This window comes from Mixophyes fleayi, chromosome 7 (assembly GCF_038048845.1).
Source record: "Mixophyes fleayi isolate aMixFle1 chromosome 7, aMixFle1.hap1, whole genome shotgun sequence".
Taxonomy (NCBI): domain Eukaryota; kingdom Metazoa; phylum Chordata; class Amphibia; order Anura; family Limnodynastidae; genus Mixophyes; species Mixophyes fleayi.
Genome location: NC_134408.1, coordinates 143,056,374 through 143,069,971, shown reverse-complemented (window position 1 = coordinate 143,069,971; position 13,598 = coordinate 143,056,374). Strand labels below are relative to the sequence as shown.

The following is a 13,598-nucleotide window of genomic DNA, read 5'->3' as shown; positions in this document are numbered from 1 at the left end:
TCAGCATGCAGATTGATGTGTACACACTATACAAGATTTACCTTCAGATCTGTGCTCTTCATCTGTCATAACCATGTGCTGAAAAGATTGTTACTCTGTAAAGTCTATAGAGATCTATGGACACTGCTGGTCGTGAGTGCATACACACTTCCACGTCTCCCAACATTGTTGCATCGTTTATAGAGATTTTTAGTTAGTTTATAAAATCAAACAATACGATACGATGTGCTTTGATACGAGAAAACACGATTGTGTGGGAGCGGTCCGTTTAAAAATGTCATCGGCACTGTAATTGGTTGATAAACCAGTTGTGTATACCCCTCTTTAGAACAAATACTTAAAATAAGCTGATATGGCAGAAGCTGTTCCTGCATATACAATTTGTTAGTGCTTTTATAAGAAAAAAGGTGCCGAAACCTCTTTCTGACCCCCTCGTTTTTCTGTAGCCCTCTCTTTCTGACCCCCTCGTTTTTCTGTAGCCCTCTCTTTCTGACCCCCTCGTTTTTCTGTAGCCCTCTCTTTCTGACCCCCTCGTTTTCTGTAGCCCTCTCTTTCTGATCCCTCGTTTTTCTGTAGCCCTCTCTTTCTGACCCCCCTCGTTTTTCTGTAGCACTCTTTCTGACCCCCCTTGTTTTTCTGTAGCCCTCTCTTTCTGACGCCCCTCATTTTTCTGTCGCCCTCTCTTTCTGACCCCCCTCGTTTTTCTGTAGCCCTCTCTTTCTTGCCCCCTCGTTTTTCTGTAGCCCTCTCTTTCTGACCACCCTTGTTTTTCCGTAGCCTCTCTTTCTGACCCCCCTCGTTTTTCTGTAGCCCTCTCTTTCTGTGCCCCCCTGCCCCACTTTCTGTAGTCTGTACTTACCTTCTATGCTTCTTTTCTTGCTTCTCTGCTTAGCTCCTCTCACTGGCAGCGTCGTGACGTCACGAAGTAGCCAGAAGCAGGACACACACTTTGATGCGGCGCTGCACTGTAGCAGCACAGCAGAGAATTTTTTTTTTTTTATTAAACTATGAAAACCCATGGAAAAAAAAGGTTCCGGAATGCCGTTCTGAGCGTTCTATGACAAAAAAAGCACTACAATTTGTATCTAGGTGCTGAGATATGGATCAATATGATGGGGTGGTACTAAGTAGGTGTCCCATATACAGGACCAGAGAAGTGACACTTCATAAAAGAAATACTTAGTTCTACCTCTATGATAAACTTGATATTATTATTATACTATATGTAATATAATGTGATTCTCTTATCTAAACAGCACATGTCCTTACCAGTAGCTCCTGGAGGGGCATCTAGTTTGGGGTATTATGCTTCCATGTGGCTGTTGTACAGAGTGCACTCTTTATTTGGAGTTTTTCTTACTGTGCTGGAAAAAGATTATTTTACCTTTTTATAGTGATAATAAAGAAGTTGTAAAAATGGCATTGTATGTGCTAAATTCACAGCAATAACAGGTCGGCCAACATAACAATAGCACAAGTTACAACACATCTTGTCGAGAATGAACCTTCATTTATACGTAGTTATTTTGGTGTTCATTTTTTATATTCCATTAGTTTTAATTTAGAAACAAAAATGCATGTTCATTCAAAGTGTAATTATAGTTTATATGTGTAATTACGTAACGGCGTATAATAAGTTGACCCAGACATCTGTAAGATTGCTATCCATATAGCGTTCTTTTTATCTTACACCTGTCCTTTTTGTGAGCTTCTAGAACATTGGAAAGTGTTGTGTTTATTACATAAAAAGAAAGACAAGCTGCTTATTTTCTTTATCTCAGAAAGTGAGAAATTCCCTATTCTTCACATTTTCCGTGTTAAGTGTCTGACGGAGGGTGAGATAAAATCATAAATGAAATATATTTTCAGAACGTGTGACAGCCGTTGGAAGATCTTGTGAATGGTGCTTGTTTCTGTGAATATTAGGTTTCACGGCGTCGGGCAGCACAGGGGAATTTAACTCTTGGGGTGTAGCGTGGCGCTCTGGTGATGTTCGGAGTGGAACCTGTCTTCTGATGAAAGATTGGAAGCTTAGTAGGTTATGGGGTACTCTTGTTTCTTGGCATTATTTTTAGCTCTTCTTAATGTTTGTGGTTGTGAACAATGGAGAGGCATGCTGTGGCTAGCAGTTCAACAGCAAACCTATAGGCGCAGATCGCCTACAAATGTCCTGTGTACATCACTCTTATCTATCTGTACAAATGCTTCAGACTGAGAACCTACCGAACCTCTCAACACATTTTTAGGGTGAAACTAGAATTGTATATGTCAGCGGTTCCCAAAATGTGCGCCGCGGCTCTGTCACAGGGGTGCCGCGGGCCAGCCATAGAAAAAAAAACAGCAGCTTGTCAGTGACAAGCTGTTGCGTGAGAGGAGGATGCTGGGTCCTGGCGCCGCGCGGATTGGTAAGTTTATGTGGTGTTTGTTTTTCTTTTCTATGGCTGGCGCGGGGCAGAGGAGGGGCACAGCGTGAGAGAGGGCAGAGGAGGGGCACAGCATGAGAGAGGGCAGAGGAGAGGCACAGCGTTAGAGAGGGCAGAGGAGAGGCACAGCGTTAGAGAGGGCAGAGGAGGGGCACAGCGTGAGAGAGGGCAGAGGAGGGGCACAGCGTGAGAGAGGGCAGAGGAGGGGCACAGCGTGAGAGGGCAGAGGAGGGGCACAGCGTGACAGAGGGCAGAGGAGGGGCACAGTGTGTCAGAGGGCAGAGGAGGGGCACAGCGTGACAGAGGAGGACATCGTGAGAGAGGGCAACGTGTCTGGATGCAGAGTGGGCATTTTTGCATACAAAACTTTGGGAACCACTGGTATATGTAGTTACCAGAATTATAATGTAATGCTGTATTTCTCTGCTGTGTGACTGGTACTGAGATTGTGCTGTGCTGTGTAGGGCACATTGGCACGCCAGGTCTTCAGAATCTAATGCTTTGCCCCCCAATAGCATATTTGGCCACTGACGATTGGACATTCCGTAGCGCCAGACAATCATCTTACAGATGTGACATACATGAATCTAATTACAGATACATGAATACAATAATAACACATACACGGATAGTCATGAGCTAAAACTACAGCTAGCACAGACACCGGTCCACAGAGGCTGGGGGGCATGTGCCCCCCCGGGCTGGCCCCATAGTGGGCTAACTTGGGTTGGGTCACTGGGCCACCTGCGTTTTTTTTTTTTCCCCTGTAAAATAGGCTGCTGAGTCTAGTCTTTCCCCCCGGGGCCTAAACTTGCCAACCCTCCCCTGTTGGTACGTGTTCCATGTGTTAAAGTAATTTTATCATTTACAAATAATCATTGTCCGCTGCAATTTGTTGTGGTTCCAAAGCACAATTAGATTTAATGGCAATATGCAAAGAATAACAGTTCTGTAACATAAGTACAGCCGATTACATATGCAGGCGCTCTGGATCCAGCGTACAGAAATTCGGTCCTAAAGTCTGGTCAAGAAGACTGTATGATAGTCCCAGAGCTCAGTTTATATACAGTTGGTGTTACATTGAAAACAGTAGAGACGACTTGGCATGTTTCCACTGGTTCGGGCCTCAGGTTAGTCTGCTATAATGCAGGTCATAGGTCAGTTCGAACGATGCTCTCCAAAGGTGGGGGTCAGCTCTCTAACAGCTGCATACGTGTCTTCCCAACGAAAAGCTGGTTCAAACTGATCTATTTGCATTACACACACAATACCATTTTGATCGTTCATTCCCTATCATCCATAACTCACATACGCAAATTGCGATCTTTTGGCTGATAGGAACAGATCTCTGAGGATAAATAGAGGATTAGCATGATACCAAACATGATTTGTTTCCTGTATCCTGAACTTTATATCTCACTAAAGGGCATTTAACATTATTATATTTAACTATAAACTCTACTAAATGTGGTTATAAACGACTGTGTGTTTGAACTATATTTAAGGTGAACTATTTACAAGTGAATGTGTAAGTGTAAATGTGTATAGAAGTGTTTGCATGTGTTGTGGTTAAATGCCCTCCTCCACGCTGTAGCGTGCTATTCGCATATTTTCTGACAAAGACAATCCGATTTGAAATGATTACATCCAATTATTTGAGTTTGTCACATACGTGTGAGTTAACAAATTAGCAGAAGATTAATCTTAAGATATGACGTCAGGAATGTTCAAGGTGGATGGAGGGAGTGAAGCATAATGAGGTGAGTTTTGAGGGAGCGTTTGAAGGATTGTAGGTCAGGGGGAGTCTGGTAGGGTGAGCAATGGAGTTTCATTGGTGGGGAACAGCGCGGGAGAAGTCTTGGAGACGGGAGTAGGATGAGGTGATGAGTAGGGAACAGAGTTGAAGGTCAGAGGAATGTTTATATTGTCCTGGGGTACAGCACAGCTCTGCTATGCTCTTCTGGATAATATCATATTCAGGCAGCAATAAAAATGCAGAGCTCTCTGCCTTATGATAGTAATACATGACTAAGAGGCACAGAACAAACTGAAATGATTAAGCACTGTAACTGTAATAATATCAAGCTATTTATTGGAGGAAAACCTCTCTACAGACATTTGATAAAATAATTTCAAAGTGCAGTAAGAACAAAGAATGTAGTGATTTCTTGGTGATAAGTTGCCTCCAGTTTATGTAGGAAGAAAAGAAAAAAGCTGACATAAGGCGATTCGTACATTGTCACCAGAAGGGGCCAAACTGCGAATCCACTTGTGTAGGAGACACCGTCTGGCAACTGTCAGAGTGATGTGGATGAAATCAGACGAGGAAGATTTAGTATCTTGATATCAATTTTTTTGTTTCGCCAACATTAATAGGAGCACAGGACTGCGGATGAATGAAGTTTCTGCAAACACTTAAGTTAGACATTTTTAGACGCTCCCTAAGCTTCAGACCACCTCTTGTAATGCCATACTTACAGCAATGGGGCACGTATATATACATGGGCATTGTTATCCAAAGGACCAAAACATTTCTGCTTCCAGGTTGACCTCAAAATTGAAATGGGAAAGTGTAGCCAACAAATTTGCAGCTAAAGAGAGAGAGGGATCTTTTTCAGAATATGTTCTGGGAAATAAAGTTTAACCTGTAAATCTTAGGGAGTAGAGAGAGACATCCATTGGTGCTCCTGTGATGAGGCAACGGTCTTGGGCAGCAACATTTTGGGGCAGCACAGTACTGGAAATCAGTATATAGAATGTGGATGTTCACACTGCCATATAAACCAGTCATCCCTACCTTGGTTATAGGTCTAATAATAACATAAGTGGAAATTTCCGACATTTAGAGTGCACAGAACACTACAACAAATCTTTATTATAGTTTGTGTAAGGGATGAGGAGAGAACAGGTTCAGATCCGGGCAGCAGCAGAGTGATTGTAGCCCTCCAGAGTTCCAGCAGCGATATACTTTATGTAATGTGTCTGGGGAAACATGCTGATGCACCAACAAGGACGTTTATTTTGATGTTTGGCAAGGATGCTTGAATTTTTTATGTACCTCAGTCCAATTCCAAAAATAGTGTCACAAATCAAAACATTTTGCTCATTACGCTCGGGTAGCTGAGGAGTCTTAGATGTAGAACAGCTTTAGGAAACAGGGATAAACTGGAAAACGAACGTGTACCAGGCACCAGGGGGGTAGTTTTATCAAGCCATCTAAAAAGGAAAAGTGGAGGTGTTGCCCTTAGCAACATTCTAGCTATTGTTCTTTAGAATGTACTGGATAAATGATAGCTAGAATCTCATTGGTTGCTACGGATCACACCTCCTTCTTTTTTCCTCTTTAAAAGTTTTGATAAATCTGCCCCCAGTGGCCAAGATCGGTCATATTGTCGGGTACAGGAGAGTCCTGTGTGATGGAAAGCGCACATTGGCCAGCGCTGCATAGGGTAAGTGGGTAAGGATGATGGGCACAGTTCTGTAATGATAACTATCTATAATAACGAACAAGAAAAGAAAATGGGGGAGGGAGAAAATTAATTTCAATGGGAGTCACCCTGTAATAATTGTATTGACATACAGCTTATTGAATGGTTGCACTTGATAGACTCATGTCGTCCTTTTTGGATGTATCTGTGCAGTAGAACAGACCACGTCAAATCCTATTGTTCTCATCTGTTCTGTATTAGTCCACTATTCATTATACCCTATGTAACGTTTGTGTAAAGTTTGTGTTTTATAACGATTTGTTATTAGCTTTGTACAATACACGGAAATAATGTGGAGGTATTCATTAGAGCAGGAATTGTTAATGTTATCTTTCCTCCCCCATTTCTTTTCAGTAAAAGTTCTGCCTATTATCTCCTCATTAATTAAAGAAGAACCTTATTGAAAACATAACATTTAAGGGGGTATTCAATTGTCAGTGAGTTGTCTTTTTTTTTTTTTCTCCCCCCCCTCCCCCGCCGGCCGCAGCATTAAAAAAATAAAAAATCTTCCGCTGGTTTTTGACGGCAATAGCGACCATTTTGACTTAGCGCAACGGGACAACTCGTGCAATTCAATTGAAAGAGGGAACGCTGCCCCCGCGCGTTTAAGCATTGCGTTTTCGATTTTTTTTTTTTAGGGGAGTGAATGGAATTTTCAACGCGGTCATATATAACACAAAAAAAAGGTTTTGCATACATTAGATTGCATTACGCATTGATAATATCTACATTACAGTACTTTAGCATATTTTTTAATTCAACTATTTTTTACCGTAGAATCATCTATACCATGTCAAAACACATTACTACATTCATAATTGTACCAAAAACATACGTAAATATAATTTAGTGATTTTATTTATTTATTTTATGTTTTATTTCATTATTTTTTCACAAGAAAATCAACTTACACAAGTTAGGCATTAGTGATAAACATAAGTTTAACTTTTTTTCCACATTATTACATGATTTCAAATACTTTTCAGAGGTTTTTTTTATTTTTAACACATCCCAAAGAGGTGCGAGATAAAACCGCATATTGTCCTGTTTAACGCGCCGCGTTAAAAAACTATTGAATAGCTTTTAACGCTGCTGCCTCTTGCACACCCTATACTTTCAATAAACCTTCTACTGGAGCGCGAGAGGACCGTTTCATGAAAAAAATAAACAGCATTAAAAATAGAATTGAAAGTTAACCCGATCGAAAATGATAAAAAACAGCGTTAAAACGACTTAACGCGGGCAAAACAAAAAGCTCGCTGACAATTGAATACCCCCCTTAGTTTGGGTTATGATAAAATACAGAGATCTCCTGTTCCTGTAATCTCGTGGATCCTCCTGTAGATTCCAATGGCCCATTCTGCGCTCCTCTCTTCCACTAGTACGCACTTGTTTGAAACGGACGCCTTTGGCTCCGATCGCAACGCGTTAATTTGCCTTTCACACTAATTGTAAGTTCCCTAGGTACAGGCATAGTCTACACTGCCGTGTGCGTGACAGAAGCAGACAACTCCTTTTATTCTGTGTATATAGTGGTAATAAATCGCCCTAGCTACAAATAATACATGCAGTGCATATGTAGAATACAATGAATTGATCAGACACAGAGGATTTATTGTAATCATCCATAGTGTCTGCTGTACACGTTCCTTTCCAACGGATTTAGCCGCTATTTATTTCATAAGCAGCATAGCAGCCAGCAATCCGTGGAATGATCCTTGTAGGCTGGTGTCCTGTGTCACACACACAGCTCGGGAATGTGACTGCTGAATGTGGCTGGGGACATTGCCTTGTGCCGGCTCGGGTGTCTGTCCCGTAGTGGCCGCGTGTACATTCTGTATTCCAGGATTTCTCATTTACTGCTATTAATGCTAATGGCTGTCACTGTCTCTGGCAGCTGAGGGGGTGGTGTTCTGCATCCCATATCTTTTATTTATGGTAAAGGGTCATTTTAGTGTATGCTCTGGTGCCTTTTCTAATGCAGATAGGACAATAGAAGGCCCTTAGACATGTTAAATTATTTATAGACCAGCTTTAACCATATATTTGAAAGTACTTTGCTATTTTATTAAACCAAGCTAAAGGAACAAAATAATGATAGTATATGGTCTAGATTTTTGTAGAAACCTAACAAACCTCTTCATTCGATTAGGAACTTATGCTGTTATCACTAATGGGCAATGGAAAGGGAAACTTTACTTCTCTCTACGTTAGAGAACATGCTAGTTCAAATTGTTTTGCTGGGTTTCAATACAGTCCAAGCACCTTTTTGGGGTTAATTTTGTCATCCGTGTGTCACCAGTTTTGCTGTGGGAAGGAATAGAACAACCCATAGCCAGGGTTTTATTTTTTTAGTATTATTTCCTTCGGGTGCTCCGGTTCCTTCCACACTACAAAAACATACTGGTAGGTTAATTGGCTCATATCAAAATCTCTCTCTCCTCTCTCCTCTCTCCTCTCTCCTCTCTCCTCTCTCCTCTCTCCTCTCTCCTCTCTCCTCTCTCCTCTCTCCTCTCTCCTCTCTCCTCTCTCCTCTCTCCTCTCTCCTCTCTCCTCTGTACAGCGCTGCGAAATCAGTGGTGCTATATAAATAAATGGTGATGATTATTATTTGACTAGCCACAGCAACACAGATTGTTTCAGGAGACACGTGTATAAATCTCAAAAGTCTGTATAACCCTCAGACACCTCATGTTTGTATAATTGACCTTGTAAACCCAGAAGGGGAGGTTGGGGTCTTTTTAATTTTAGTATAGCTTTTCTTGGATAAAAATAAATCCAGTAGCCCAATAAGTACCTACTGAAAATATATTGTATGGCGGTTTAGTTCTCTCCCAATTTAGGGTGTCTCTACCTTTCGTTACGCAAACTTTCTGCCATCTTCAAAAGCATTTAATCAGTAGTGGCATTGTTTAGTCTGGTTAAAATTAGATGTTGAGTGATTTAATACAGTTTAAAAAGAAATATTTTTTGCAGGATAACACATGCCCAAGTGCTGTAATCTACTTAAAGTGCACCAGTCACGTTCTGTAACTGGAGGCAGCCATTTTGTTTGCTGAAACTGTATCCATGAGAAAGCGGCTCAATGATTCATTAGGAGCCGGTGACAACAGTGATACATGAGGCACTTTATTCCCTGGAGGTAGATGGTTCATTGTGAATTGATATGAATATTAGGTCAGGCCACAAAATAGCTGCCGCCTCTGTGTGTAGGCAACATCCAATCAGTTTACTAGCAGCCAGTAACATGACTGAGGAGGCCATTTTGTGCTGCACTGATAGACAATTTGATGCAACTTATTACAGTACATCAAATAACATCACTGAGGCACAAAGTTTCTATGATACGTTCTCATGAATAGTGGTTTAGCTGACAAAATGGTTGTTTATACTGTGCTTAAGTAGCAGGTGCAGGTTAATATTTTATTGAACTCTAAAGGAAAAATAAACCCAATATTTAAAGTAGATTATAGTCCCAATATTGTGGGTGCAGCGTATCTGAATAGATCCCTGTTATATAGGCAATATAACTTCAAAATATTTTGAGGATGCAATGAGTTTGGTCATGCACACAGTGGGCATTGTCTGTAAAATGATCATTACAAGGGGATTAGATTGATCTGTCTAAAAAGGAAAAGGGGAGTTGTTTCCCGTAGCAACCAGTTAAATTCTATCTATAATGTATCCAGTGCATTCTACAAAATCATGGCTAGAATCTGATTGGTTGGTAGGGGCAATACCCCAATATTTCCAATTTAGAAGTTGTGCTAAATCTAGCCTCAGGTCTTTTATGTTCCTGGCTATCTGTCTTTGTGTATATTTAATATATTTGTTTGGGGGTGGTGAAAATGTTGGTCTGGAGTATACATATTTATTGCATGCCCGTAACACCAAAACAAATACAGCTGGAAAGTTAAAATGGCCGGAGTTGCTCTGAGAATGAGAATGTGTCAGCCTAAGGGGTCTATTTACTAAACTGCGGGTTTGAAAAAGTTGAGATGTTGCCTATGGCAACCAATCAGGATCTAGCTGTCATTTTGTAGAATGAAACAAATGCTAACCAGAATCTAATTGGTTGCTATAGGCAACATCTCCACTTTTTCAAACCCGCAGTTTAGTAAATATACCCCTAAGAGTTGCATAGAGCACAACAATTTCCCACAATTTGGAGACATTGGCTCGAAAGCTCTGGCAGGAAATTTGTAGCTTTAGAACTGTTGTAGAACTACAAGTTCCAGCAGCCTTGCCCACCTGAGACTGGCAAGATCTATTAGCAGTTGATGTTTGACGGTTTTCTAAGCTTACCTTTATAGCCATCATTAAGAAAATACACTAGAAAGAGAGCGTATTAAAGAATGGGTAACGTGAAGTCTAAACAACAGTTAATACATTGTAAATGGTATGAATTGCACAGCAATGTCAATATATTACATATGGTAAAAGAAAAAAAAACAAGATGTAAAAACATGTAATTTTCCCTGCTCTAATGAAACAATCCTTTCTCAGTGACTCCTGCTGATCTTCACAAATTTGTACAAGACATCCAGGTGAATTCTGCTAGTAACATACAACCGTTTTCTTTCAAACCCTATTGTCTCCTTCCCTTTCGTTTTTAAATCATTTCCATTAACTAAAATCAAATACAGTAATTGCACAAATTGAATTCATTGGTTTGCACTCAAGACCTCAATTGCTTTATTTATATATAGATTTTCCTCCAGCAAATGAGTAACATGTGTTAGAACAGATCTGCTAATTAACATATTGTTTTTCATGTGGGAATAGAAGATACACGATTTGTATTAACATATAATTTTTGTCTCTCTCCCTCTGTAGGTGTATGATTGCTGATGAGGCAAGTAATTCACCGTTTATTTATTTTCCTCTGAAAACTATATATTCGTTTTGTGCATGTTAACGAGCGCTCTCTATTGTTTAGCTAATTTCATTCGTTCGTTGAACTCCGAAATTCATTATAAAGCTTTGTTCAATTGTTTATAACTTTTCATGTCCAAGTTTTTTCCTTTCATGGTCTATTTATATGTTTTATATACTGAATTATTTAAAGTATGTCAATAAAGTGATTGGTTTGCTCTGTTAACAACAGGAAGGGTGACGGAACCCCTACCACGATTTTACCTGGTGGCTCACATTAAACCTCCACCAAGAAACTAATACAACTTACTCTGGCAATAAACGTGGCAATTTTGCTTGTTGACTGCTTTAGAACAAGTTGGCACAAATTTGCCGGGTGTGTCTGTTTCTATTGACCACTATTGATTAGTCAGACTGGTGACAATCTAATTAGTCTTTCATGTTTCTGGCTAGAAAACCGTTGAGTTGGGGGCCGCATTCTTTGCGTGTTTCATCATTGGCTGATTCTCCTTGATCCAATACTTCGACCTTGAATAATGAATAGCCATATCTAAGCAATTTTCCGTACATATATCCGACTCAATAATTAAAACAGGTGTTGCCCTCCTTTTAGATTTTATAAGTGACGGCTCTTGATTCTGTACTTAATTACACAGAATCAACAGTATCTATCTATAACTACTGAAAATTGCTTTTAAAAATTGAGTTCACCTGGATTTGCAAGGTGTTAATAGCGATTTGCAAGAAGTCGAAGCAGCTTTTTTTTTTTTAATCTACCCTGCTGAAAATACTGACGTCCTAGAGCTGAACATCACATAAGTGAATGCTTTCCTGTGTTTTCCATTGGATAAACTGTACACCAAGATTCACAGTGATTTTGTTGTTGCGTGCACTCAATTGCATATTGACCTGACCGTAGCCATAACATACTGTCAATGTCAATTACTTTGGATAAAACCATTGTTTGCAGAGCTAGTAACCTAACACCATGTACCTGCGGCATTCAGCTGCTATAAAAAGTAACTCCTATGGTTGAACTAGAACACTTACTATTGTGTGTTTTTTTTATCAATTAAGCAGCAGGAAGTGTTAATGTGGAAAGTAGCTCCGATTGTGGATAAACGGTTTAAAGACTCTGCAAGTGCCTCATTTCACTCATAAGTCTGCAGATAATCAATAACGATGATTTGCAGATCATTGTATTATCAATGTGGGGAAAATGAAATGTGCAAAAAATTGTTTGGAGATCTCCTTGATGAAATTTAATACATTTATGTGCACATGTTATATCATTTAATTAAAAGTTAATTTTGAATAAAGCTAGTTTTGCTGATGTGCAGGTTTTGCCATACTGCTACCTAAACATTTTCATTCTTTCTAGCGGAGGCAGCTTTCTGGGGAAAACAGGTGCTTATTACTGATAATAATCATGGGAATGTGTTCTTGTTGCACCATTAATGCAAATATGATAAACATGGTCTTACTTCTGAGTACTTCTGGAAGGTCAGTAACTGATATAGGTAGATCTTTGCTCCCAAAAGCCACAACACACTCGTACACACACACACACACACACACACACACACACACACACTCGTATACACACATACTCACTCCTTCATTTCCAACCTTATCTTACCTGGTGATAAGATATTTGGGCCACTTTGAGCATATATGACATCCTCAGAAAATGGAACTTGAATATCATTTAATGAAGGTAATTAATTACTGTATAAATCGTTGGTAAGACTTCATCTTGAATATGGAGTACAGTTCTGGGCACCACTCTATAAAAAAGATAATTTGGAACTAGAAAGGGTTCAGAGAAGGGCGACAAAATTGATAAAGGGTATGGAGTCATTAAGTTATGAGGAGAGGTTAGCCAGTTTAGAAATGTTTACTTTAGAAAAGAGGCGTCTAAGGGGAGATATGATTATTATGTACAAATACATTCAGGGTCAATACAGAGAACTTTTATGAGAACTTTTTACCCCAAGGACTATACACAGGACATGCGGTCACCCCCTAAGGTTAGAGGAGAGGAAATTTCACAACCAGCAAAGGAAGGAGTTCTTTACAGTAAGGGCAGTCAAGATATGGAATTCACTGCCAGGGAAGGTTGTGATGGCAGATTCAATAGATATGTTTAAGAAAGGGTTAGACAAATCTTTTGCGGAAAAAAGTATCCAGGGATACAACCGTTAATTAAAATGAAGGATAGTAGTGGATATAGGGTAAAAATAGGACTGAAATATTGTGTCTGGGGGGATTTTCACAATTGAAACAGATTGGCGGTTGCTTACTCTGGATCAATTTCAAATATAAGTGCAGGATCGCAGGAGATCCAAAATAGGTTGAACTTGATGGACTGGTGTCTTTTTTCGACCTCATCAACTATGTTACCCTTTCATGCAGCAATCAATAAGTTTCAGGCCTGGTGTTTGGGGAGGAGGCTGCTTACAAGAAGCAGGACTGTTCATGGCTTTTAATTGCTTTACTGCAGTTGAAACTTTTCCTAGAGTTGCTATATTCATTGCTATTAATATTCTTTAATGCAGCGTTGTTAAGGTTTGTGCCTCCTTTTGGCCGGACTTTAGCATTGAATGAAATGATCCTGGTAAATTATTGAAGCACATGAAAGGTTGCATGGGCAATGTCGGCATTATCCAGCCTCTAGCAGAAATTATCCACTAAGCATACTGTTTATCCCCCTTAGGATGCCCAGCGGTCGTGTTGTGTAGTAACCTTAGCTGAATGTGGTACTTGGCACACTCGGGCATCTATAATATGATGGCAGAAATCCATTTCTTTC

General features: G+C 40.0%; 2 protein-coding genes across 3 annotated transcripts in view; both read left to right on the top strand.

Annotated features, from left to right (window-relative positions):
• R3HDM1 (R3H domain containing 1) overlaps positions 1-13,598 on the top strand; it is a 255,260-nt gene that overhangs the window by 68,484 nt on the left and 173,178 nt on the right.
• Positions 10,752-13,598, top strand: part of ZRANB3 (zinc finger RANBP2-type containing 3) — a 95,957-nt gene continuing 93,110 nt past the window's right edge. For both annotated transcript variants that reach the window (XM_075180953.1, XM_075180955.1), the window contains exon 1: positions 10,752-10,766. In XM_075180953.1, the coding sequence (XP_075037054.1) occupies positions 10,752-10,766 (15 nt within the window). The remainder of the gene's footprint in view (positions 10,767-13,598) is intronic.